Raw genomic sequence first — 26,118 nt, forward strand, 5'->3', positions numbered from 1 at the left:
ACAGACACACAATGGAATTTCTACTTTTTTATTCACTCCTCCAAAAAGCACCACAGGCCAACCCACCCTTGATTCACCCGCCTTCATGGTTTCCTACCTCAGTGGATACACGTCTCTCCATCATTATGCAGACAAGTATGAAACTCAGCTAAGGTAATGAGGCTTTTGTGCCTCTTCTGCTTCTGGCGATGGCAACGCCAAGATTCACCATACTTTTCCTTGAAGTTCTGCCTTCAAGGGCCTTCCAGCCTGCAGGTGCCTTGTAGACACACCCTGATGGCAGTCAGCAATCCATCCAAAAGGGAGCCTTAGTCTTTTCTGCTTGGATGCTCCCAGAGACAGATGCCTCACTAGCAACTTGCTGCCTCTACAGAGCCTAAAATTCAATCCCTTTAAAAGTCATGATTTAAAAGGCAACCACTCTAAAAGATAGTCGTGACACCCAAGGGCGCCAATATACAACTACATAAACACAATCAGCACACTCCACAACGGACAGCAACACGCAAAAACAAAAGTGGGTCTTGCTTTCTCAGATTTGATCTCAGGCATGATTCCCATTGGCATGAGGGAAGAGGGAATTTGGAACAGAGGCACGTAGAGAGCAGAGATGTCAGACGGGACCAAGTTAGAGATGGTGGCAAAGCAGCACGAAGAGAGGAGGGCACTCCGAGCAAGGGCATGGGGGTGAGGCTAACGTTCGGGCTCCCAGTGTGCCGGCTTCCAGGAGGGGCTGCAAGTTCGTTGCTGTGCACGAGAGAGAATGCATGCACATACGTGCATGCACTGAATTCTCACCGTAACCCTGTGAGGTAGATGCCATTTGCTGAGTGACTTGCCCAAGGTCACCCCCATGGTCAGTCAAAGGGCTGTCTGACCCTAGAGCAGTGTGCACAGAGTTCTCTTTGATAATGGGAAGTGTTCTAGGGCAGTGCTGTCTAATACAGTGGCTACTCACCACGTGTGCCTGGTGCAACGGGGAAACTGCAGTTTACATTTTAGTTACCTCCGATTGATTAAAAAATTGCTACTCATCTCAGTTATTGGAAAACTATCCAATATAATTAGGACAACTTGGGTATATGAATCGACTTCTCCAAATATGAGTTTTCTGAAATCTAAATTGAGGTCAGATATTTCTGATGAAAATCTATCATCTGAATTGAGATGTGCTGTGAGAAATACACAGCAGATTTCAAAGACTTAGCATCAAAAGAATGTGAACTATCTCATTAGTAGTTTCCTGTACTGATTACATGCTGAAATGATAATATTTTGGATATACTGAGGTACAACATACTAGAATTAGTTTCACCTGTTTCCTTTTCCTTTTTTAACGTGGCTACTAGAAAATGTGAAACTACCCGTGTGGCTCACATCCTGTTTCTATTGGACAGCGCTGCTCTGCGCGTCTCCTGCTTCCGCACGCGGCAGGCAGGCTTAATGCAGATGCTTGAACGCTGGACTTGAGGAGGGGACAGTGTTGTACTGGGTATTACAGATGTGGATGAGGGACATTCTCCTAAGGCCAGAAGAGCTTTGAGGACGATGCTTGGAGCCATTCAGTATAGAGCCAAATGCTTTTCCCCATCTTGGCCATCTCAACTTTGATGGGACAGATGGCGCCGGTGGTAGGAGTTCAAGGTAGACATGGTGGAACCGCCCCTCGGATTGGTCACCCTTGCCTTCAGCTGTCCAAGGAAACAGGATCTCGGAAGTGTTTATTGTTCCTGTCCAGCCCTTTCATTTCACAGGTGGGAAAAGGCAAAAAAAGGCACTGGCCCAAGTCACCTGGAGTGACAGTGGCAAAGCTGTGTTTGCTTCCCAGGTCCCCCGACCTCAGACAGGAGCTCCCTCTCCCATGAGATACTTGTTTCTCCCCCATCTCACACCTTTTCCCTGTCTTGTGGCAAGAGGCTGATGACCTAAATTCCAGCCCTAATTCTGCCACTGATGAATGAATTAAATATTTACTAAGCACCTTCTGTATGTCAAGCACTATTCTACGTGCTGGGGGTACAGCAGAGAACAGGACAGGTATGGGGATAATAGCCAATAAATAGGTAAATAAATAAATAAGGTAATTTTCTACAGTAATAACTGCTACAAGGAAAAATAACCGGCCAAGACAAATAATAGGGGTGGGGGTGTGAGCTACTTCAGTTACAGAGGTCAGGGAAGGCTTCTCTGAGGGGACACTTGAGCTGAGACTTGATTGACAAGAAGGAGCCAGTCGTGGGAAGATCTGGGAGCAGAGCATTCTAGGCAGAAATAACAGAAAGTGCAAAGGTCCTGAGGCAGGATCCCAGGTGGCCCACTCAAGCATCAGAAGGAAGATCAGGTTGACTGGGGGGACGGGAAGGGGCAGGAAATAAGAACAGGCAGGGGCCTTGCTGCGTGCTGTTGGGCCTAGAGCCTGCCCCCTCTGGGCTTTGCTCTCCCCATCTAACATAACAGAGATTCTGCTGGATGGCCTCTCAGGTCCTCCCTTTCTGTTTTCAGCATTGAAGAGTTCTGTGACCTGTGGCTTCTCCTCTACTTGTAGCTGGCAGCTTAGAACATTCCAGGCACTGTGGTTTCTGCCTTTGCCCCACTGTGGCACATTCGCACGGTCTGGAACACCTGCCCAGCTGCTCCGTGGGTCCCTTGCTCACTGTGGCATTCTCTGTGTCTCTCTCGGGGATACCTGAGGTAGCCAACACAGAAGCATTGGGATCAGTGCAGCAGTACGGTTGCTTTTCCCAAAAGGCAGGTGTATATAATACCAAGGTCAGAAAGGGTTAAGGTTTAATGACCAAGACCAAAGCCAAGACCAAAAAAAGATAGAAACCCCTAAAGGAGAGAGGGACAGACGAACAGAGTCCCCAGAGAGCCCCACAGTCGCTCAGCACCTATAAAACGGGGGCTGTCATATCCCTTTCCAGTCCAACTCAGAGAAAGGCAGCTAGTTACCAGGATCCAAACCCATTAGGGACTTTGGGGAGATACCTCTGAGGGAGGCGTTTCTGTCCTTCCACATCCAGAAGGCCTCATTCCCGGTCCCTGGCTACCCCCCAGAGCCCACCATGCCCAGAACGCTTATTTCCTCTCATTTTTGTGGTACCATTCTCCCCACAACAACTGGGAAAGAAATCTGGGTCACCAGGCCCCTGGTGGAGCAACTTTTAGAGACCCCTCTATTCCCCAAGAGGAACCAAAGGTCTCCAGCTCTCTTACACAGCCCCCTATTCCCCCCTCTAGATGGAGACCTTCCACCACCCATGAATTAGGAACCAAGGTCCACAGCCCTCTTGGGAGACAGGAGTTCTGAGACTCCAGAGATCCTTCCTCCCCCCAATGAAAATTCAAAGCCCCCTTTATATGCAGGCCTATCCCCCCACCCCGCAGAAACCCAGACCTTATACCCCTTTGTGGCTCAGAAGCCCAAGGATTCCAGCTCCCTGGGGAACCCAGACCCCCTCCTCCATGCTAGAGTCCCCGGTGTGATGCAGACCCCCTTCATCAGGAATCAGGGCTTCCACCTCCTCTCCCCGTGGAGGACTAGACACCTAATAGATCCAGTTTCTACTCTTTGGAGACCAAGGTATATCCCCTTAGAGGAGTCCCAAACCCTCAACTCCCTTCAGGAGTTCAGGAGTCTAGGAGTCTGAGGGTCACACCCTCTGGTCCCCCAGAGAAATCAGGAGTCATGTCCCCCGAACTCTATTCCCCTTCAGGACCCAGGAATCCTGGTGACGAGAAGTCACACATTCCAATCGGTGGTCAGACCCTCATCGCCTTCAAGCACCCAGGATTCTGAGTGGCGGCCCCCGCGCCCCACCCCACCCCCCGCCCCCCGCCCCCCGCTCTGTGACCTCACAAGCCCAGACATCCCATACTAGCATGCCAGAGTCTGGATCACCACGCCCTCTCCCTCTTACGGCAACTTGCAGTCCTCAACCCCTGACCAAGCCGAGCAGCCGGGACACGGGGCACCCCGGAAGCCCCGGCCCTCAACCCATCCCCTCACTGCGCGGGCACCTGCGGTGCCAGCACTGCTTCAGCGTCGGCCCGCATCTCATCGAGCGCCTGCAGCAGGACGCCGTGCGCCGCGCGGTAGCCCAGGCCCCCGGTGGCCGCCGCGCCGCCCGCCGGCCACAGGAAGGAGAGCGCGCCCAGCGCCGCGCCCCCGGCGGTGCCCTCGCCCGCCCACGAGCCCAGCCTCGCCTCCACTTCGGCGCGCGTCACCGGACCCGGGAAGCGTGTCCGCTCGGCCAGCTCCCCCGGCGTCAGGCCCAGCGCGCGCTCGCGTCGTGCCAGCGCCGCGGGTTCGAGCCCCAGCGCCCGCCGCCACTCGGCCAGCTGACCTCGCAGGAGCGCCACGTCGCAGGCCCAGCCCAGCCCCGGTACTGGGGCCGCCGCCGCCGCCAGGCTAGCCAACAGGGCCGGCCGCCACGCCCCGGCCCGCAGCGCCGCAGCCTTGGTCCGGGCCGCGCGGGGAGACGCGGGTGGCAGAGCCAGAAGCAGCGCCCCGGCCTGGGCCGGGGGTAGCGCACGCCGCAGCCACTCGCACAGCCCCGGGAGACCGCCCGGCCGCAGCGGGAACACCGGCGGCGGCGCCTCCTCCAGCACCTCCCACGTCTCATCTTCTGGGCTCAGTGCGGCCGCGCGCTCTGAGTCCCCGCTGCCCGGTTTCTTCACGCCGACGCCAACCGGCTGCAAACTCTCGCTGCCTGCGTCCTCTGAACCTTCCCCACTGCCTGCTTTCTGCGATCCAGGGCCACGTTTCTCCCTCCCCTCACTGCGTGCATTCTCAAACCCCCCTCCGCCTGCGTTCTCTAAGCTCTCGCCGCTCTTCTCCTCTTCGTCCAGGGACTCCGGATCCTCGCCCTCGCCGTCTGTTCGCACGCAGACCAGCGGCGTATCTGGTAGCACCAAGGGCCGGACTTGGGCCCAGTCCTTCTCAGTGGGGGCCCCAGGGGTGACGAGGATGAGAGCGTCGTAGTGGGTTGGGTGGGGGGCGGCAGCAGTGCCCGCGGAGCCCAGAGGCACGGTCCAGAGCACCACATTGGGGCGCTCTGGGGCCGGGTAGGGCATGGGCTCCGCGGGCGCCGAAGCAGGCACCGCACCTGGGTCGTCAGGATCTAACCCGAGTAGCATGTTCAGCACAAGGCTCACGTCAGCCCTACCGGCCACGGCCAGGTCCAGGCGCGCGCTGCCCAGTCGCTCCAGGCCGGCCCGAACCCATGACAGCGCCGCCTCCAGGCCACCCGTCTCGAAAGCCTCGCGCACAGCCTCCAACTCTGCAGCGCCCAGCACCTCGAAGCCATCCTGAGCCGGTGGCAGGAGCCTGCGGGGAAAGGGAGGGATGGGGTCAAGGGCAGAAGAGGGGCTAAATGCTGGCGAGCTGGGCTACGGGGACAGGACTGGGCTATGATGACAAGGCGGAGCTTTCTGAATAATCAGGAAAGGGAGGGGCCAGACTAATGGCACAGAAACAGAATCTGAGGCTATGAAGAAAAGGGAGGGGCTTAAAGAAGGGGTGGGGTGGCTGGATTGAAATCAGAAATCAGGTTGCCAACAGAGTCGAAAATGGGGACCCGGCTAAGCCTTCCCCGGGGTTACACTCTGCGGGAGCGGGTCTTTCCGAGGGACCTGCAGGATTAAGAAAAAGCCCTGCTGGGCGGGGCAAAACTCATAGAGAGTGGAGTTTAGAGCAAAGAAAGAATGGCGACTGTATTGAGGACTAAACGAAAATCGAGCCCTATTCGACAAGGGCAAGGTCACCAAGGGCGCTCTTTCCTGAGACTAGGAGTTAGGAGGGCTGTAAAGACAGGTGAGGGGAGAACCCTCATCTACTAGTTCTTACCAAGGGTGTGTGGCTAAGGAAGAAAGACGAGTGGTGGGCCTGGGGAAGAGGCTGCCCCTCCCTGAGCCTCGTTTTGACATCTATAAAAGGAGGCCGCTTGGGGTTGGGGGAGAAAATTCACGAGGTAGCCAGCAAGTGGACACAGAAGCGAAAGGGGATTAGAAAAAGGAAGTGGGGGAGGGCCCCCGAAACGACAAAGCTCGCTTAGGGTGTGGCTCTCCGGAGACTGGGGTCGCTTGAGAACCAAGCAGATGGTGAGCAAGAGGGTTAAGACTGGAGAGTGGAGTCTTCGGGTAAAAGCTTCGCGGGGACCACCAGCTTGCCTGGAGAGAGTGAGCCCTCGTTCACACGTTGGCCTGGGGGCAGTGTTTGGGCGCTAGGTCCCGGTCCCTCCTAGAATTCTCGCGAGGGAGCGGGGGCTCAGGACCTCAGAGCGCTCGCAGGAGGCGGAACCTGGAATGACAGGTCCAGACTTCTAGCTGACCCTTGGCCTAGATGATAGAAAAGGGTCAAGCACAGAGCGCTAGTTTGAGGTGGAACCTCGTGGACCTCAAAACCTGCGCTGAGGGTCGGGATTTGGACGAGGGAGCAGGGCTTTCAGCAGATATCCCGTTAAGGTTGGCCCCAAACTCGCTGAGGGCGGGGTCTCGCAGACCTCAAAGAGCACCTTAGGGGTGGGAGGTACAGACTAAATAAAGCACCAGTCCTCTTCAACCCACCCTGAAACGCCGCGCTCACCTCTGCAGCGCCTCCGCCTGACTCCGCAGCGTCGCCCGCAGGCGCTCCAGCTCCTCGCAGCCGTCGCTGCTGCGGCAGTCGGTCTGTAGCACAAAGAGAGTCGCGGCGCCCAACCCGGCGCTGTCCAGCCGGGCTGCGGTCTGATCCCGAGCCTGGGCTACATTCTGTGACTCCTCGGGACGAAGGTTCCGCACAGCCAGCAGGGGTGTTCCTCGAGCCAAGGCGGCCCGCGCTGCCTCCCCCAGCGCTGGGGCCAAGGGTTCCTCACTCCCTTCGGGGCCGGGCAGCACCAATACCAGCACGTTGGCTTCCGCCGCCCAGGGCCCCGGCGCTGCGGGTGGGCAGCTCAGCTCGCCCAGGAAGAGGCCTGGGCCTGCAGCTCTCAGGCTGGGGAGCCCGGAATCCGGCCGTCCGTCGGGGATCTCTACCGTCTCCACATCCTTGTCACACAGCGCTGCGATCACAGCAGACTTACCCGAGCCCGGAGGCCCCAGGAATAAGACGGTCACGTCACCCCGCGGCGGAGGCATGGCTGGAAAGTGGGGAGAGAGGAAGACCCGGGTCACGGAGCACCCAACCTTTTTCTTTCGTAGCTTCCCCACTCTGGTCTCAGACTTCAGCCTTTTACCCTGACCACTTCTTTCCTTCTCGGGTATCACTGACAGGCACCTAGAAATCTGGCGCCCAGGCCCTATTCCCCAGGGACCTGGGAGTCCTGTCCGCCCTCTTTCTGGATGCCTTTCCCTTTACGCTTCAGAAACTCAGAAATCGCCCTCTAGCCCCCTCCTCCCTCAGGGACACAGATGTTTTTACCCCTCACTCCTCCCTTCCAAATCACCGACCGAGCAAACAGCCGGCACACGGGACTGCGCAGTCGGTAGCAGTCGGTCAGCCGCTGAGAAGCTCTGCCTCTGGGGTCCGAGGAAGGAGGCCCATGAGGCTAAAGCGCCGGGATTTGGGGATGTCCAGACCCTTTCCGGGGGCTCTAACCTGACGTCATTCCTTTTAGGAGGGGGTGTGTCTCGAAAGCTTAACCTCGGGGACAGGGCCCTTTGCAGCGCCTGCGCAGAACGGCGGAAGGGCACTCTCTCTTCGGCGGTCGCCGAACCTTGAACAATGAGGGAGCCAAAGCGCGTGCGCGTCAGGAGCGCCTAACACACTTGCGCAATAAGCTTAGGTCTGCACTGCAAAGGAGGCTTGCAACGTCATCATTACGCACCCCAGTGCAGAGAAGGACCCCTCCCATTATTTTGAGGACCGGGTTGGCGCGACTGAATCATTGCAGTCGGATGGCAACCCGAGATCTGGGCTTCGAAAGGCTCATCAGGCGAAAGGCCGTGGAAACCACCGGGACTTTGAGACTCGGTGGGCCCTACCCCGCTTCACTTCGGGTGACGGCGCTGTGACGAGCAACTGACAGGCGCAACGAAAGGCAGCCCTCTGCTGTCTGGAGAAAAGCAGAGGCCTGGGCTACCAGCCTCGGGAGGGAGCCGAGGGCAGTGTTTGGGGCAGCGGGTCACAGCGGCTGAAAGCGCGCGTGGGAAGCGAGGGTTCTAGGTGCAATAAGAGTTTCGGGATGTCAGAGAAAGATGTCTCCCGGAAGGAGGCAGGCTAAAGCGTGGGTACCACTACCTGCCTCAAGACAGGTGGGAGAGAAGGGGATGAGGCTGGTGTCAAAGATCAAGGGTCCCGCGCTCTGAGTTCAGGGAGTTAGTTTGATGTAGGAGGCATAGGTCAGAGGTCTCACGCAAGTGAGAAGGCTCTAAGGGGAGTCACAAACCGGGGTAGTTGAATCTTCTGGGAGGACTGCATCTTCTCTAGCGAGCTGCTCTATCAGGTTAGAATTCAAGGAGATGTTATCTCGTGGGGGGTCGGCCAAAGGCTGGCAAAGCCAAGCCTGTCAAAGGTCATAGGATTGGCGGGCCCTCTAAGACTCGCTGTAGATAAGCGACTTCACTTGATTTACTGTTCTGTCATGCGTGCTCCTCTCTTGACCAGAGGGGTCTCAGTCACCATGGAGGACCGGCACCCCAAAGAGACCATGGAGCAGCAGGATTCGTCCAAGGAGAGAAGTCCCCAAAGTCCGGGAGGTGACATCTGTGAGTACTGCTGACCAGAGATGGGTGGGATGCAGGAGCTGTCATGCTAAAAGGATTTCTATAGCATTTCAGTGTCCAGGGCGTTGCGGGGATTTGCCTGTTGGGAAGGAGCTGTTAATGGTCCCTGAGCTGCTCTCCCAGGACCTGCTACTCCCCACCCCTACCCTTATTACCCTCAGACGTACCCATCCTGCTCTATCCACATAAGCATGAATGGGATGCAGTTCAGAGGCACAGAGTGGCATCCAGAGAGGCTTGGGGTGGGAGAGGTGGCTGGGAAAGGGCAGAGAGCCCCAGTCCCAACGCTGCCCCAGACTTTCAGTGTGACTTGGGCCTCCGTTTCCCTATCTGTCAAAAGGGCTTGCCACTACTCACCTCATGGGGCTGGCTGGTATGGGGTTTGGCGGCAGAAAAGGGGAAAGCTTAATGTTAATGAAGGCAGCCAACTTGACCTAGGATAATAGCAACAGCTTCTACTGAATGCTTATTATGTGCTAGGTGCATTCTAAGAGTTTAACGTTTGTTATCTCATTCCGTCCTCCTAACAGACTCTGTGAAATTGGTAATTATCACTTTCACATGAGGGAACCGAGGCAAAGAGAGGTTAAGTATTTATAACGATGAAAGCCACAGTGTCAATGCTCTCCAGCCAGAGACCACCAGGAACACACCTGGAGTTGACCAAGTTGGGCTTATTGCTCACTGCGCTGAGGAAGCACACATACCGTGGGGCATCTCACTAATAAGAAAGGACTTATTACAGGATTTAGGCTGTGGTAGGTGATTTGGGGAAGGGTTCAAGAAAGGGGTTTTGCTGTGGATGGATGGTGCCAGGAAGCAGGGGCAATCACATGGCTGGCTATCTTAAACCTAGAAGGAGGGAGGAACAAAGCAAGGCTCCAGGTGTAATTGGCAAAACAGCAGCAGGCACTCATCTTAGCCATGACGGGCCGGGGGAGGGTGTCTGGCCATCTTCGTGGCTTGGACAGTGTTCACGTTTTGTCTGTGTTTAGAAGGCATCACGGCATGGTCTTGTCTTGATTCGTCTCAGTCACAGCATGGCCTTGTCTGACGATGTTCTGTGAAATTGTTTATGCCGAACAGAACACCAAGGCCTAGCTGTGAGTGCCAGGCCAGCTCCTAGCTGTGGGGCTTCTTTTCTGTCTCAACAATAATTATTGCAAACCATTGTGTAGCACTGTTCTAAGCACTTTTTATACGTTAATTCGTTTATTCCTTACAACAGCCCTGTAAAGTAGATACTGATATGGTCGTTACCCCATTTTCCAGATGAAAACGCCGTTTCTACTTGCCTCGGAAGCGGTAGAACCAGGAGTCAGTTCCAGGCGGTCTGGCTCCAGAGGCTGTGCTCTAATCACATGGCTCTGTAGGAAGGGCGGCCTCCCCGGGTTCCAGTCCCGACTCCGCCACTTCATTTCCTAGCTTCATGACTGTCGGCAAGTTACCTAACCTTTTTGAGCCTCAGTCTGCTCATCCGTAAAACAGGTCCAGTAAGTGCTGTCCAGGCCCGGCATAGCACCTGGCACATAGTAAGCCCTGCATGCTCACTGTTGGTGCGATTCTGAGGCTGGGAGAGGCCCTCGAGACTCCTGCTGGCCTCCCCCAACCTCTCCTCATGTCCCTCAGGCCACTTGGGGGCCCTGCAGTGCACCCGCTGCCTCATCACCTTCGCAGACTCCAAGTTCCAGGAGCGTCACATGAAGCGGGAGCACCCAGCGGACTTCGTGGCCCAGAAGCTGCAGGGGGTCCTCTTCATCTGCTTCACGTGCGCCCGCTCCTTCCCCTCCTCCAAGGCCCTGATCACCCACCAGCGCAGCCACGGTCCAGCGGCCAGGCCCTCCCAGCCAGCTGCGCCCACCACCACGCCACCCACCTTCCCCTGTCCTGACTGTGGCAAGACCTTTGGGCAGGCCGCTTCTCTGAGGCGGCATCGCCAGGCGCACGAGGCCCACCCCCTTCCTGGCCCCTTCGCCTGCACTGAGTGCGGGCAGGACTTTGCCCAGGAAGCAGGGCTGCATCAGCACTACATCCGGCATGCCCGGGGGGAGCTCTGAGTGTGGCTCCAGCCCTCCCTAGGGCAATGGAAGCTCTGTGGCTGGTGGGACACCCATCTGATATGGGATGGGAGGGATTTACTTTCCTCCCTGGAAAGGCAAAGGACTCCTGATCAATAGGACCCAGAAGATGCTCATTTAGAGCTTCCGTCTTTGGAGGACACAAAAGCCTTCAGGGAAACAGTAAAATCAAACAATAGTGAGAAAGGAAGAAAGAGGGAAATTTGTTATTTGTATCTTCCTCGTTCCCAATGAAATAGTTTGAAATCATAACTAGCTGCAGATTGTGTTAGCACCATTAATTCTTCCCAGGTGGAGGCAATGGGGCTGCAAGAGCCAAGTGCCTGGATCTGGGCCTGAATCGGGGAGGGAAAGTGAGGTGTTGCCTGCCTGTAATGCCACCGAATGGGTCCCACACGTGGAGCAACTTGAGCCTTTGGGGATGGGACAGCAAAGTCAGAGGCTGCACTGAGTCACGTGAGGGTTGCAATCTGGGCCCTCGTCTCTTCCCACCCCCTGCCAGCCTTTCCCACTCAAGGTGGGGCCGTGGCATTGGATGGCTCTGCCTTCCTCCTCCCCAGATAATTTATTGTTCATTGAAATAATTTTATGTACCATTCTGGTCACGGAATATTTTTTGTATGTGTAGGTGAGATGGCATGAATAAACTAACAGAAGTAGTATCTGAAAACAAAAGGTCCATAATAAAATGTCTAAACAAGGAACTCTGGCTTTTGAGCAGGAATTCCCAGAGAACATAAGGGCATGGGGAGTGGGGAGCTCAGGGCAGACCTGGCCTGGCCCTGTGGGGAAACTGGTTTGGAGTCAAACAGAGATACCTTCTGTTTCCTGTTGTATTTGGCCAACACAGGGAGATATTCCATTAAGATCCTATTTTCAGCTCTTGAAAGACCCAACCCTGGGCTGAGTTCCACTGGACCAGTTTTACTCCCTTGCATTACCTGCCCTGCCCCTAGAGACGACGGTCGATGCCCTGCATACAATAATCACAGCCCTGCATACAATAATCACAGACTCTGACTTGAGGGATATTCTGAAAGCCCACAGGTGAGATGGGTATGGTAGAGTGTGAGCTATCTCCCACTCATTAGCTAGGCACACGGTGGCTACAAAGACAGCCTTTCCCAGATTTCCTTGCAGCTAGATGTGGCCACGTGACTGAGCTCTGACTAAATTCCTGGGTAGAGTCCTCAAGCTTCAGAAAGGAACCTGCCTTTCCTCGACCTTCCCGCCTGGAACGTGGACATGGTATCCAGCCATCTTGGACCATGAGAGCGACAACAGGATGGCAGAGCAAGAAGACAGCAGGGGGCTGGGTCTGCTACCACGACTGCTCCCCCCACCCTTCCAGTCTCTCTACGACAGACCACCCCCTGTGTATATGTAAGTCAGCTTACATCACTCCTCATTCAAAACCCTCCAACGGCATCCCATAAGTAACATCCAAAGGCCTTACCCAGGCCCACAAAACCCAACAATGACTAGGTCCCAGCCCACTAAGCAATCTCAACTCCCTCCCGGTTCTGTCTTTTTCACTACACTCTAGCCACACGTGCCAGGCTGGCATCTGCCTCAGAGCCTTTGCACTTGCTGTTCCCTCTTACCCAGAACTTTGCAAGGCTTCCTCCTCATTATTCAGGTCTCGATACCTGCCACTTCAGAGGACAGCACCTCCAACCCTTAGCCTGATTTAGTTTATTCCCAGCACTCTTCAACACTTGGAATTATCACACCTGTGTTTCTGTCATCATCTGTGTCCTTCCTCTAGAACCCAAGCTTCTGAGGGCAAGTGGGTTGTCTCCCTCATTGCTTCATCCCCAGCACCTAGGACAGCGCTTACCGTGGAGGCTCAAGAACTCCTTGACTGCGCCCAGTCGTTTACCTGTTTCTCAGCCTCAGCCCGCCCTTCCACGCTGCTCCATGAGGCTGGGCTTTCTGCAGCTACGCTTCCCAGACTCCCTGGAAAGCTGGCTTCCTTAAGTTCATCCCACAAGAGGTATGGGAAGAAGGAAGGTCGGAAGAGGGGAGAAGGGACTCACCTTGCCTTAGGCTCCTGCTGGAACCCCTCCAGCAGCAGTTCGGGCTCCAATACCTGTCTACACTCTCAGCACAAGGCACCGTGCCCCTCTTGGGGTTTAAGCAGCAGCCGTGTGGCAGCCAGCCCCTGCACCAGCCATACACGTGGCGTGGCCTGCCCACCAAGCTCCCACTGGGTTCTGGTCATTGCGCTTCTCCTTCTGCATCCCAGTCCTAGAGGTGGGAGCTTCTTGCAGACACTAATTTCTCAGTTACCTCACTTTTCCATGTTTGTGCTCTCAGTGTTTTAGTACCTGTGTAACCAATTCCCGGTACTGAATCCTCTGGAATTCCTAGCTTGGTCTCCATACCCTGCCTGGGCCCTGAAGAACTGAATGACCCCACTGGCAGGAGACCAGGTCTCTTGATTCCCAGTCTCTCGTGATCCTTAGGAACTTCTGATGATGAATGGATAATCTGCTACTTCTGTGCTTAGAAACCCCCGTCTGACGGCAGAAGAGGGCTTAGGCATGCTGCTCCAGGAAAAAAGATGCATCCATGTGGTTTTAATGAGCTGTGGATTTCTGCTGTGATGATTCTGAGATTCAGTGATGCTAAGCTATAGTGGTTATGAAAGTCTCAAAGAGTGCATAAGTATAAGATTCTGAGTTTCTAGGATAAAAAGTATGGGTTTTGAAAGATGCTTTGGTCAAGGTCCTGTAACAGGCGTCAGTGTGAATGCTCTTTGGGGCCAGGCAGGTACCATAAATCAGTGAGGCAAGCAGGGTGTAAGGGGCCCAGATGCCAGGCAGTGGGGACTGGGCATGCGGGAGGGAATGCCCCATTAATAGGAGGTGACCCCTACTCAGCTCCAGCAAACTACTGCCCCACGGGATTGTGGGTTCAGCAATCAATCTCACAAGGAAGCCAGAAACTTCCATTTTTGTGTCAAACCTGCCCATTTTTAAATGTTGGTAACCAACGTGATTAAAAAAACCTCAATAACTCTGGAGACCAAATACACTCCTGCAAGTCAGATGGTGGCTGTGGACAGCCATTTCTGGTGTGTGGCTTAATGGCTAAGAATGGGTGCCTTAGCCCTAGTTGTCTGGATTCAAACCTTGCCTCTGCTTCTTCCCAGCTGTGTGACCTCTAGAAGATTACTCAACCTCTCTGTGCCCTGGCTGTAGCAGTTGTAAAATGGTCGTGATAGCAGCCCCTACGCCTCTAAGAATTATGATGATGACGACACACTCGGAGAGAAAGTCAGAGTCGGTATTAATGGCCTGTGTGACCCGGTCCTCTTCCCCTCTGCTTTTCTCTGCCCGTCTCTGCTCTTGTGTTCCCACCAGTCTTCCCCCTGCCTTCCTCAGCAACAGCCTTGTGGCCCCAAGTGCTCTTCAACAAACATCCCAAGCAGGTTCCACCTCAGGGCCTTTGCACTTGCTGTTCCTACAGCCACATGGCCCGTTCCTCCTCCTCTAGATCTCTGCTTTGATGTCACCTTTTTAGTGAAGCCTTTCCTGGCTACCCCATTTGAAACTGCTTCACACACACACACACAAGCCTCCCCGTCCCCCTTCTCTTTTCCTCCACAGCACTTATAACCTTCTAACATTCTAAACATTTTACTTAAATAGTCAAGTATCTGTTTTCCCCTTTATAATATAACCTCCACAAAGGCAGGGATTTTTGTTCATTGTGTTCACCACTCTACTCCCAGCTCCCCAAATAGTGCCTGCATCTCCTAGGTATTCAATAAATCACTGCTGAACGAATGAGTAATAAGTAACAGTCCCTACCTCATAAGGATCCGATGTGATCGTCCATATAAAGCGCTTAGCCCAGGGCCTGGTCCGCTGTGAGCCATTATGGTAATTCAGGTTCTATTCTTGAAGGTTCTTAGTTGCCAAGCTTCTATGAGTTAACACATGTAAAGCGCCTTAGAACAGAGCTTGGCACACAGTAAATGCTCAGTAAATGGTAGCTATTATTATAATTAGGCTTCTATTTTCAAAGGAGCTTCAGTGCCAAGCTTCTGTGAATTAGTACTTCCCATCTCAGAGCAAGAGCCTGTGTTTCCACAAGGCTGTAATAAGCTGACCCTCTGTTCCCCTCTGACCTCATCCCTCCAGCTCTGCCATCCCTTATCCCCTCCAGCCACTCTTGCCTAATTGACACGTGGGGCAGGCTCCTGCCCCACCCCCCCTCGCCTAGATCCTCTTCCCACCTGTGTGCCAGGCTCCCTCCCTCCCTTTCTCAGGTCTCTGCTTAGGTCTCTGTCACCTCCTCAGGGAGGACTACACTATTTAAAACTGCACCCTCTTCCAGAACTGGTCCCCCTTCTCTGCTCTATTTTTCTCCACAGCACTTACATCCAGCATATGTCACATCCTTCTTGCTTACTTTTTGTTTACTATCTGTCCCCACCGGTGGCCCCCTCCCACCTCCACGTAAGCTCCACGAGGACAAGGATTTTATTTTATTCACTGGTGTGTTCCCAATGCTTAGCACACAGCAAGTATTCAAAAGATATTTGTGAAGTGAATTAATGGATCACAGTCCCTACCTCGCAGTTATTCTAAGGACCCGATGATCTCATGTAAATAAAATGCAGCACTCTGTAAGTGCTGGGAAAATGGCAGCTGTAATTATAATTAAAGTTCTATTTTTGTAAGTTCCTAGATGCACAACTTCTCTAAGTCAATATACATAAAGCTCTTGGACTGGCACTTGGCACCCAGGAAGCACTCAGGAAGCGGAGCTGTGATTATAATTAAAGTCCTCTTTGTGAAGGTTCTTGGATGAAGTGGCAGAGAGCACGGGCTGTCTTCCACAAACCATTTTCTGGGCACTTGGTTAGACCGCCTTTCCCAGACTCCCTTGCAGCAGGCTGTGGCCATGTGACTAATCTCTCAGCAAAGGGACGTAAGTGGAAGCACTATGTGCCCCCTCCAGGCTGGGGCTTCTAAGAGAACATGTGTACCTGTCCAGGCTCTCTTTCCTCGTCCTCTGGCAGAACCCAGGCCATGGACACCCAGCCATGACCATGTGAATGCCAAAAGGCTTACAGGATGGCCTGGGTCCCCAAATCACCATATGGAGGTTACCTGCCAACCTGAAACACCCATCCCGGACTATGACGTGAGCAAAAAATTCTGTTGTGTGTGAGCCTGTGCATCACGGGGTCCATGATGAAATAATGGGAACCACACTGAACATATGCACTTAGTAAGCGTTAATTATCTCAGCAACAACGATACTTAGCTTTCCCCAAGCAGCCCAGGGATGGTGAGGTAAATGCCCAGGCGCATGCCTTATACACTCGAGCTCACACACACACACACACAGACCTCAAATGCACACTCGGCCGACACACAGAATTTGGCTTTTATTCTGGCTTTCACACAACTACTGCTAAGACGACACAGATCAGTGGGACCCCATCCCCGTGACCACCGCGACCACCCCGATGTCCTCAGCCCCCTCCTCCCACCCCACCCGCCCCACCCCTCTGCCAAGCTCCCTAGGTCTGGGCGCTCCCTACACCTCACCCCGGGCATGCAGCATGAAGTGCCCGTGCAGCTCCCCGAGGTTGTCAAAGGAATCCTCGCACTCGGTACAGTGGTAGGCGCCGCCCTCCTCCTCCTCCTCCTCCTCCCCTTCCTCCCCCTCCCCCTCCTCCCCCCTCCCAGCTGGTCGGCCCTCCCCAGCCCGAGGCGGCTCCTCCTCTTCCTCCCCGAGGGCCCTGCTTTCAGGAGCTGGCGCTTCCTGGGGGGCTGTAGCGGGGCAGCAGAGCCGGCAAGGTGGGGTGCCCGGTGGGGCCTCCCCAAGGGCGGAGCGGCCACAGAGCTGGCAGGGCTGGGCTGGGGGGCCCGGGAGCTGGGCTGCACGGGGGGCCCGGCGGGATGGGCCCCCCCGGCCCCCCCCCAGGCGCTGCTTCACCTTGTAGCCGGGGTCATATTCGGGGTCATCAGTGGTCTCCTCTTCCTCCTCCTCCTCATCTTCTTCCTCTTCGGAGTCCGGCTCTGAGAGAGTGTATTCGGAGTCAGAGGAATGCTCGGGGCCTAAAGGGGGCAGAAGAGGAAAGACGGCGGCATCAGGGGACAGAGCGCTGTGCCCGGCTGTCCCCTCCCTGAGCCCCGTTCAGACTCGCCACAGTATGGAGAGGGCAGCCCGGGCCCGACCCTGCGCTCCCCACAGATGGATCCCCATCGTGCAGAACAGGCAGCATCTGTGTGTCAAGCAAATGAACGTCTTGCAAGAACTGCATCTTAGGGGTTTAAAGAGAACAAAGGAGGAGATGTAGGAGTAATAAAAACAACAATGACAGTGTCCACTACTGTTTTAAGAACCTTGTTTTTTATATATTAACTCAACTAATCCTTACAACAACCCTGAGGGAGGTACTATTATCCCTAAGTGACAACTGGGGAAACTGAGGCACAGAGAGGTTAGGTGACTCACTGGCCTCCAGTCACACAGTTAAACGGGGAAAAAGCTAAATGTGGGTGATGGCCTACACTGGATCATTTTAGGGAGACAAACACGTGAACAGGTACTTCAGCAAATTAAAACACATACACATACCCATACTCTGATATATGTGGTTTTATATATATATATATATATATATATAAAAATATCTAGTTAAGTGAGTTAAAATATTTATTTGTAAATATAGATATATTACTGTGATCTCATGGGTATGAAGGACATGCCTAGGACAAGTTTAGGTTTAAAAAAAAATGGAAAGTCACTGTACAGGAAGGGTGACACCAACAACTGTTATGGGGGGTGTGGAGAGGGGAGCCCCCACTACGGTGGCGGCAAAATACCGGCTTCTACAGACGTGGTGGCAGAAGCCTGCCCAAAGCATCTCCTAGGACTGTGACAGCCTAGCCCTGTACCCACTGGCCCCCCTTCCTCAGTCTCCCCCGGCAGCGTACAGGGACCCCGTTACCACTGAGCCAGCCCCACTGCCTCCTCACGTCCCTCAACTCCCCGGGCCGGCACCCAACTCAGGGCCTTTGCCACCCTTTCTGCAGAGGGACTAAGGCTTGATCCCTCCCCTCTGTCACATCTCTGCTCAAGTGTCACTTTGGTGAAACCCTGGTCAGTCCGTCTAGCCAGCAGTCCCTCCCTAGCACTCTCTACGCCCCTAACTCTGCTTTATTTTTCTCCTCAAGGTAATGTAACACCTGCTTATACGTTTACTGCCTGTCCCTGAAAGCAGGGACTTCGTCTGGCTCATGACTGCGTCCCTAGCATCTAGAACACTTTCTTTGTGCCTGGCATTCAATTTGACAGGCTTTTCTGCGGCTTTCACACATGCCATTCCCTCTGCTGGGAATGTCTCCCGTTATCCTTTAAGGACCCAGAAGGAGGCTTTCCTCCCTGGTGAGAGCATCCCAGATCTCCTAATCCCAGGCAGCCGGTCACTTGCTCTTGCCCCCTGGCTGTCCTAGCCCCGAGCCCATCGGGCTGTGGTCACCTGCGTCCCTGTCCTTTCCCACCAGACCAGCGGCCAGGCCTGGTCTGACTCAGCGCTGGGTCCCCGGCATCACCCAGCTCAGAGAACAGGTTATGTTTGCTGAGCGTCCGTCCTTCCCTGCAGCTCTCTCTGTCTCTTACTTGTTCCTGCCTCTGTCCTGCTGTCTGTCTGCCATTTAACAAATGTTTCCCGAGGCCTTGGCGTGGGCTGGTCCCTCTGCCTGGAACGCTGTTCCCCACTCTATCTGCCTGGCGATCTCCTACTCATCCTTCAGGGCCCGGCACAGGCTCTGTCCTCCATGAAGTCACCACCCCCGATGACTTCAGGCAGAGGGTCTCTCCCCTGTTCCCTCCACCCTGGCTCCATCTCTCCTGTCACTGTTCTAAAGGCTGTAGCCATCTGGGCCCCAGAATGTCTCCTCCTTCAGGCTAGAAACCCCTCAGGGGCAGCTCTGACTCATCTGGGGTCCCCAACGGGACATGTGGGTTGAATGAACAAGGGTGGCCCTGCTCTCCCTCCTCCAGGCCTTCGCGTCTGCTCTTCTCCCACCTGGAGCGACCCTCTCCTTCTCGACTAGCAAACTCCTGCTCCTCTTTAAGGCGCCAGCTCCACGTCACCTCCTCTGTGAGGTCCTCCCTGACTGCCCAGGTGGTCAGTGCCTCTCTCGTCTGGGGTCGCCCTGCCCCCTAACACACCCTGACAGCCTGGACAGTGACGGTCTGGGTCTGGAGACTGGAGACCCCTGGAAGGCAGGACCTGGGTCTGACCCATCTCTGTGTCCCTAGCAATGCTGAGCATAAGGCAGCCTGGGGAGGCATTTGCTGAACGGCTGCAAACCACAGACGAAGCACCTCCAGCTTTGAGCTGGGGCTCCACCCCTCTTTCTCCTCCCATCTCTGACTTCACACCACCTCCCCTCTGGAGTCTTCACTGCCCACTGCGACTTCATGAAGTTGGCCTGGGAAAGGCAATCAGGTGGTCACCCACGGCTACCAGGCCTTTTGTGTCCACCGTGACTTCCTGGACCATAGGCCATTTTGCAGCCACCCTGCCTTCTCCACCTGCGAGAGCCCGGAAGCCCAGCATGTCTCCGGCGTCCGTGGGACCCTTGATGCCCGCAGCGTCTCCCAATCCTCCTGCCTCCTTGAAGACCACCAAATCGGCCATGCCCAACAGCCGCTCTGTGTCCACCAAACCTGTGACCGCCCCTAACTCGGTCACGAGCCCAAGCATTTCCGAATCTCCCAAATGGGCAAGCACAAAGGCAGCCCCTTCTAACCAGCCCAGCAACAAGTCCCGAGCCCACGGCACGGCCCGAACGCCTAGCAAAGCCAGCACTGACGCCAGGACCAGCAAAGCCAGCAAGGCCAGCAGGGTAAGACGCCCCCGGCGCAGAGGCACCCACGGCCGAGGCAGAACTCCCGGCAGAAGCGGAAGCCGCAGCTCCAAGAGGTCAGCCAACAGGGCCAACACTCCCAGCAGGAGAAGAACTAATGGTGCCAGACCAGGTGTGCCCAGCAGGGTGAGAACTCCTACTTCCCAGCGAAAACAGAGTTGGGGGAAGAGTTACAGCCAGCTGAGAACCAACAACCGGGAAAGGAGTGACAGCCAGCCTAGAAATGTGAGCAGAAAGAGGAGCTGCAGCCCCCCAGGAGCCTTGGATGTGGGGAAGAGCTCCAGCCTGGCTGGAACCCCCAGTAGGGCAAAGAGTTATAGCCCCGCTAGAACTCCCTTCGAGGAGAAAGGTCACTGCCCGTCTCCATCATCATCGAGGAGGGTGAAGGGTTATAGTCAGAAGATCACCCCCAGCAGGGGATGGAGTTACAGCCCTACTGAAGTGTTCAGCAGGGTCGAGAGTTACAACCAAGGTAGTGCACCCAGCAGGCCCCAAAGTCACAGCCAGTCTAGCACCCCCAGCCAGCCCCGAAGTCGCAGCTGGTCTAGAATGCCTAGAAGGGCAAGCAGTCGCAGTAAGGAGAGGGCCCACGGCAGGGTGAGAGGTCACAGCTGGAAGAGAAATCATAGCAGGGCAAGAAGTCGTACCCGGAAGGGAACTCCCAGTCAGATGGGAAGACACAGCCACTCTAGAATCTGCAGCAAGGGGAAAACTTATAACCAATTTAGAACCCCCAAAAGGGAAAGACGTTACAGCCAGTCTAGAAGCCCCAGCAGGGAGAGAAGTCACAGACGATCTAGAACCCACAGCAAGGAGAGAGGTTGCAGATGGGCTAGAAGCCCCAGCAAGGAGAGAGTCCACAGCCGATCTAGAACACCCAGTAAGGAGAGCGGTCGCAGCCACTCCAGAACCCCCAGCACGGAGAGAGATCACAGCCGAACTAGAATCTCCAGCAAGGAAAGAGATCACAGCCGATTCAGAACCTCCAGCAAGGAAAGAGATCACAGCCGATTCAGAACCTCCAGCAAGGAAAGAGATTACAGCCGATTCAGAACCTCCAGCAAGGAAAGAAATCACAGCCAATCTAGAACCCTCAGAAAAGAGAGAGATCACAGCCAAACTAGAACCTCCAGCAAGGAAAGATATTACAGTCGATCCAGAACCCCCAGAAAAGAGAGTGCTCTCAGACGATCTCGAACCTCCAGCAAGGGGAGAGATCTCAGCCAAACTAGAACTTCTGGCAAGGAGAACGATTACAGCCCATCTAGAACTCCCAGAAAGAAGAGAGACCACAGCCGATCCAGAACTTCCAGCAAAGAAAGCGATCACAAGGAGAGCAATCCCAGCCAATCTATAACCCCCAGAAGTCTCAGCAGGAAGGGATCCCCTAGCAGGGCACAGAGTCCTAATCAGAACAGAAAACCTAGCGAGATAAGGAGCCACTCCCCATCAAGAATTCTCAGCGGAGCCCCAATCCCAAACCAGGAAGATAGTCAAGCCAACACCACCACCTCGAAGGCCATCTCACCTGGAGAGAGGTCCTCATCGTCTTCCTCCAGGCTGGCGTAGCCCCCAGTCTCAGCTGGCTCACGGGTTTCTGTCATGGCCAGGGGAGGGGACAGGAGACAGGAGCAGAGCAGCAGCTGGGCAGTGTCCCTCCCTGGCCAGCTTTCCACAGCCACACGTCGGCCACGAGTCCTCTGATGCAGGATGTCAGCAGGTAGAGAGGGATGCTGGACAGGGGAAGGAAAGGCCTGTGATGACTCAATAAACTTTTACATAGCATCTGCCTCCCCGGGACTCAGTGTGCTCAGACCCCAACCCTGTCCTTGACTGCCTGAAGGGCCTTGACTGCCTACAGAGCCTTCACTGCAGGCTCTGCCCCGCCGCAGGCCTTAATTTCCCCATCTGGTTCTCATTCAATGGGGTGGGGAAGGGTGATATTCCAAATATTTAACAGCGAGCACCAACATGGGCACCAGTCAGAACTGAGAGGGGAACATGGGCCTATGCCAGGCATTAACCCTTTGCTCGCTAGGCTGTGGGAAAGTCTGGGGCAGGGGGAAGAGTCCAAAGTGGCAGCTGGGGGTGGGGATTACTTGGAATAGTGGTGATATACCAACCAGTCTAGAAGTAATTCTATATTTTAAAAACTAGCATGGTTGCACTGATCTGTGAATGTGAGCCCTCTTTTTTTTCTTTTAATTTAGTTTTTATTTATTTTTGGCTGCATTGGGTCTTTGTTGCTGCACACGGGCTTTCTCTAACTGCGGCGAGCGGGGGCTACTCTTCATTGTGGTGCGCGGGCTTCTCATTGTGGTGGCTTCTCCTGTTGCAGAGCACAGGCTCTAGGCGAGCGGGCTCAGTAGTTGTGGCTCGCAGGCTCTAGAGCGCAGTAGTTGTGGCACATGGGCTTAGTCGCTCCACAGCATGTGGGATCTTCCTGGACCAGGGCTCGAACCCGTGTCCCCTGCGTTGGCAGGCGGATTCTTAACCACTGTGCCACCAGGGAAGCCCCTGCCCTAATTCTTCATCAATTTACACCTTGGCAAGATGATGCCTAGGTTTGAATCCTAAATCTGCCACATTCTAGCTGCGTAGCTTCAAACAAAGGACCTTTCTTCTCTAGCCTGCTTCCTTCTAGGTACAAAAAGGGCTTCTAGGGCTTAACTTACGTACTTGTAACCACGTTGAGACATTATTATCTGCTTTGCACAGATGAGGAAATTGAGGCACAAAGAGAATTATCATACCAACTGGTAGGTGGGTGAACTAGGATTTGAAGCCATGTCATCCTACCTCTCATAAAATGATCCTTCAGCGGAAAAGATTTTTTGAAGATTCAGTAGGCTCGTTGATATAAATTGGTGGTATGTGGCAGGTACTCCATTAGCAGTGGCTATTACTACCCGCAACCCCAGCCCTCTATAAACCCCCACCATTCCAGACTTCTCACCTCTCCCTGTGCACAACAGGACTTTTCACATCTGTGGGTCTTAGTAAATCCTACAACTGCTGTCTAGAATGTGCTCCTTCCCCCATGTCTGCCTGGAGAACTCTTACTCTCTCTCCAAAGCCCACCTCAAACACAAGAACCTCTATACTTCTCCTCAGCCAAACACCACCTCTGCCTCTTCCAAGAAGCCTTCCCTGACTCCTCTCCTTTCTCTCCCTCTTCATCAATACTCCCTACACACACACACAGACACACACACACACAGACACACACACACACACACAGCACTTCTTTTTCTCCCACTGTGCTCCCTGAGAGTAGAGAGCCAGGCAGAGCAAGTTATGACGGGGCTGGCAGCCTCAGCGACACCTCTTATATACCAAGGCCTGTGCTGGGCACTGGCTAATATGGTGGAAAACGCATGATTCCCTTCAAACTCTAGGGGTCGAGTTTAATGCCAGGGACTAAAGAGAAAAAGATTAGGATTGAAGCCTGGAGGAGGCTGGGGCACGGGAAAGCTGGCATCAATGGCAGGTGAGCTTTCTAAAGACACTTGGATTGGGCTTTAAGGACAGAGAGGATTCATAACTGGCAGAGGAGAGTTCTCATAATACCCTATTGCCTATAGGGCTCCATTTAATTTAGGAACTCTACTTTATGCCAGGATAGGTTGCCAGATTTAGTAAATAAAAGTATACAATACCCAGTTAAATTTGAATTCCAGATAGAATCTTTTAGAAATGTACACCTCAAATACTGCATGGAACATGGGTATATTAAATAGTTCTTTGTTGTTAACCTGAAATTCAAATTTAACTGGGCGTTCTATATTATAACTGGCAACCATACACCAGGGACAATCAGAACTTCCTATGGGATTAGCAGGACACTTTGCTCACCAGTGCAGCCTACCCTTCCCCAAGCCCACATCACACAAAGCCCCTTCCAGAGTATTCCAGATGTCAGGAATGGAGGTAGTCCTTGGTGCCCAAGTCCCATACCTACAGTGAACATGGCGGCCAGACAGGCTTCTACGATCTTAGAGGGGCATAAATGAGGTTCTCTCACTACCATAACGCAAACGGTGCCGGAGACCCCACAGTGTCATGAGCCCACAGCAACCAACTCCCAAGATGCCATGCGCGAACATAATAGGCACCCATTCCCACAACGCTAGGGAGAGGAGGCAAGAACAAAACCTTAGACAGGACCATAAGGCCCAGTCCCCCCTGATGCTGCAGTTTTCCCCAGGATGCCTCGGGCCTATAATGACCACCTTCCAAGGCGCTCTTCGTCGAAGCACTCCAAGCTTCCAGGATGCTCAGCGGAAGGTGCATGACAAAAGGCACGGTTCCCCACAAAAAGCTAGGATAATCCCAGAATTCAGCAGGCTCATAACGACTAGCTGACAGACTCCCACAATGCTTTAGGGCACGGCGTCCCATTTTCCCAGGATGCCCCAGGACGGCACGGAGATGAGTTGGGGGAGAAAAGGGAGCCTGGATTTCGCGCTCAAGCCGTCACGGCCCAAGACTGCTGCCGGCTCCTCCGTGACGGGAGCCGTCACTCCCATCATGCAGCGGTGCCGTGGTGCCCGCTTCCCAGCATGCCCCGCGCACCTCCATCCCGGACACTCACCGGCGCTGGCGGCCCCAGCTCCGGCTCGGCGGCAGCGGCTGCACGCCCCGGCTTTGCGCCTGCGCTGCAAGTGGGGTAGGAGGGAGTGCGAGGGGCGTGAAGAGCCTAGGGCGCTTGCGCGGCGAGATAGACCATTCCTGTAGCATAGTGGGAAGAGGGGCTGAGTCGGGCCATCGACAAGGCTCGCGCAGGGGGTTCCGGGCCTTGCCCCTCGCTGTCCGGATTTACTTGGTACAGTCCGCAGCCGGACGGAACGAGAAACTGCAAGGCTTGCGCGTGCGTGATCGATTGTGAACGCGCCTTACAGAGAATGGGATGCGCTGGGGGTGGGGTGGGGTGGGGGTACCAGCTCTGCCTGGATCCTGGACCTGAGGCCTGGTCATTTGCATAACCTTAGCGCGGGACAATGGGAGGCCTCGGGCGATGGAAGAGCTGATTTGCATATTCCCCGGAGGGGCCATACTCCGGAGCGCATTGATTAGCATATGAGGGGCTTTGGCGGGGGTATGGAAAACGCCGGGCAATAGCGCATGCGCACAGGGACTGCGGACTAGCGCGAAGCGGGCATCCTCAGTTCAGCCGGAATCAGTTTGCATCCGGAGAGGGGGCACAACGGACAAGAACCTTACCAACCCTCACAACCCTCTCCCCATAACCAGGATAAATATTTATTGCCCTCTTGTGTGTCAGGCCCTGTGCTAGAGGGCACTATGGTTTCCGCAGTGAACATACCCGGCCTCTATCCTGCTGGCCCCCCAGTCAAAGGAAGGAGATTCACACATAATCAGAACCACAACCCGGAGTGGTCAGACTTGGGGATGAGTAAAGCAGAGGAAGCTGTGGGAGCCACAGGAGGCGCCTGCCCCAGGGAGTCTTTCTGGCAGAGGGAACAGCAAGGGCAAAGGCCTAGGGGCAAAAAAAAATTGCCTGGTTGGAGGAAGTGAAAGCAGTTTAGTGTACCTGGAACAGAGTCAGAGAGGGGAAAGTCTCCTACAAGCGTCGTTAGGAGCTCAGACTTTACGATGAAGGTATAGGAAGCTATTGCAGAATTCCAGGCTTCCTGGACGTGACTCACATTCCAGTTTAAGATTCTCCAATGAGCTCCCGTTACATTTAGAAAAAAATCCAAACCCTTTATCATGGCCCAGGAGCTATAAACATGGTCTAACCCTGCTCATCTCTGACTTCAACCCCCATCCCCATACAATCCTATCTACTTCCACTTCCCCTCTAACACCCCAATCTCTTTACCATCTCAGGTCTTTGCCCTTGCTGTTCCCTTTGCCTGAAAATGCTTTTCCCTCTGATCTTTGAGTAGCTGCTCTTGTGCTCATCATACATATCTTGGCACAGATGTCAATGTGACAGGCTTCCTCTGATCTTTTTAAGATAGCACCTCCAGATAGGCTTTAGAGAAGTGAAAGGGTTATGGGATAAAGCAGGATTGGCTATGAGGTGATGGTTGTTGAAGCTGGGGTGACAGAAGCATGGGGCTTCATTGTCCTGTTCTGTCTACTTCTGTATGTTTGATGTTTTCCATAATAACAAGTTAAAAGAAAACAATACCCACATCCCCTTACTCTGTATTTTACATTAATAGTACTTATGGCAATCAGAAGTTAAGTTTTTGTTTTGTTTTGTTTTTTCCGTCCTTGCTGTAGTCTGGTTTCCTCATGAAAGCTTTGTGAAGCTAAGACTGGAGTCAACCTTTTTCACTTTGGGTCCTCAGTGCCTAGAACAGGATCAAGTTTGCGCTTAGTGCTAAGCTGTCTGGAACCCCTAACGTTTGCCTGTTTTATTCACCATGGCATCTCCAGCCCTTTGAGCAGTGACTGGC

At 54.2% G+C, this 26,118-nt stretch overlaps 4 protein-coding genes across 17 annotated transcripts; 2 read left to right on the forward strand and 2 right to left on the reverse strand.

The window, feature by feature from the left end:
• Nucleotides 1-14: 14 nt before the first annotated feature.
• IRGQ (immunity related GTPase Q) lies at nucleotides 15-16,862 on the reverse strand. Of its 4 annotated transcripts, XM_019932973.3 has the most exons (5): nucleotides 16,743-16,862; nucleotides 14,600-14,714; nucleotides 7,577-7,694; nucleotides 6,587-7,118; nucleotides 15-5,329 (listed from the first exon to the last, which is right to left on the reverse strand). In XM_019932973.3, exons 3-5 carry the CDS (start codon nucleotides 7,584-7,586, stop codon nucleotides 4,006-4,008), a joined length of 1,866 nt encoding a protein of 621 aa, XP_019788532.1. In that variant the 5' UTR covers nucleotides 7,587-7,694; nucleotides 14,600-14,714; nucleotides 16,743-16,862; the 3' UTR covers nucleotides 15-4,005. The 4 variants fall into 4 exon arrangements, with proteins under 4 accessions (XP_019788532.1, XP_019788534.1, XP_073652023.1 ...); XM_019932975.3 differs by lacking the exon at nucleotides 7,577-7,694; XM_073795922.1 differs by lacking the exons at nucleotides 14,600-14,714; nucleotides 16,743-16,862 and having other exon boundaries at nucleotides 7,622-7,694.
• Nucleotides 7,692-11,485, forward strand: ZNF576 (zinc finger protein 576). 9 transcript variants are annotated; one of them, XM_073795925.1, is made up of 4 exons: nucleotides 7,737-8,685; nucleotides 9,234-9,461; nucleotides 9,976-10,142; nucleotides 10,333-11,485. In XM_073795925.1, the coding sequence occupies exons 3-4, from the start codon at nucleotides 10,133-10,135 to the stop codon at nucleotides 10,758-10,760; spliced, it is 438 nt and encodes a 145-aa protein (XP_073652026.1). In that variant the 5' UTR covers nucleotides 7,737-8,685; nucleotides 9,234-9,461; nucleotides 9,976-10,132; the 3' UTR covers nucleotides 10,761-11,485. The 9 variants fall into 9 exon arrangements, 7 of the variants coding, with proteins under 7 accessions (XP_073652026.1, XP_073652025.1, XP_073652027.1 ...); XR_012328006.1 differs by having other exon boundaries at nucleotides 7,692-8,685; nucleotides 9,234-10,235; nucleotides 10,333-10,470; XR_012328007.1 differs by lacking the exon at nucleotides 9,976-10,142 and having other exon boundaries at nucleotides 7,715-8,685; nucleotides 10,333-10,468.
• On the reverse strand, nucleotides 16,304-24,593 carry ZNF428 (zinc finger protein 428). Of its 3 annotated transcripts, none has more exons than XM_033845915.2 (3): nucleotides 24,282-24,593; nucleotides 21,216-21,420; nucleotides 16,304-16,864 (listed from the first exon to the last, which is right to left on the reverse strand). In XM_033845915.2, the coding sequence occupies exons 2-3, from the start codon at nucleotides 21,289-21,291 to the stop codon at nucleotides 16,341-16,343; spliced, it is 600 nt and encodes a 199-aa protein (XP_033701806.1). In that variant the 5' UTR covers nucleotides 21,292-21,420; nucleotides 24,282-24,593; the 3' UTR covers nucleotides 16,304-16,340. The 3 variants fall into 3 exon arrangements, with proteins under 3 accessions (XP_033701806.1, XP_033701805.1, XP_033701807.1); XM_033845914.2 differs by lacking the exon at nucleotides 24,282-24,593 and adding an exon at nucleotides 23,920-24,217; XM_033845916.2 differs by lacking the exon at nucleotides 24,282-24,593 and adding an exon at nucleotides 22,487-23,893.
• SRRM5 (serine/arginine repetitive matrix 5) lies at nucleotides 19,239-21,180 on the forward strand. Its single transcript, XM_073796776.1, has 3 exons — nucleotides 19,239-19,243; nucleotides 19,360-20,507; nucleotides 21,173-21,180. The coding sequence occupies exons 1-3, from the start codon at nucleotides 19,239-19,241 to the stop codon at nucleotides 21,178-21,180; spliced, it is 1,161 nt and encodes a 386-aa protein (XP_073652877.1).
• Nucleotides 24,594-26,118: the final 1,525 nt, after the last annotated feature.

This window comes from Tursiops truncatus, chromosome 19 (genome assembly GCF_011762595.2).
Source record: "Tursiops truncatus isolate mTurTru1 chromosome 19, mTurTru1.mat.Y, whole genome shotgun sequence".
Taxonomy (NCBI): domain Eukaryota; kingdom Metazoa; phylum Chordata; class Mammalia; order Artiodactyla; family Delphinidae; genus Tursiops; species Tursiops truncatus.

What these genes read in the sequence shown, in the direction of transcription:
- IRGQ (XM_019932973.3), bottom strand. An exon ending in CAGGCGGAGGCGCTGCAGAG is followed by an intron (nt 5,330 to 6,586) that starts GTGAGCGCGGCG and finishes CTTTCCCCGCAG; the next exon opens with GCTCCTGCCACCGGCTCAGG.
- ZNF576 (XM_019932989.3), top strand. Translation starts at nt 8,562, where the DNA reads ATGCGTGCTCCTCTCTTGACCAGAGGGGTCTCAGTCACCATGGAGGAC. An exon ending in AAGTCCGGGAGGTGACATCT is followed by an intron (nt 8,686 to 10,332) that starts GTGAGTACTGCT and finishes CATGTCCCTCAG; the next exon opens with GCCACTTGGGGGCCCTGCAG.
- ZNF428 (XM_033845915.2), bottom strand. Translation starts at nt 21,291, where the DNA reads ATGACAGAAACCCGTGAGCCAGCTGAGACTGGGGGCTACGCCAGCCTG. An exon ending in CGATGAGGACCTCTCTCCAG is followed by an intron (nt 16,865 to 21,215) that starts GTGAGATGGCCT and finishes TGCCCCCTTTAG; the next exon opens with GCCCCGAGCATTCCTCTGAC.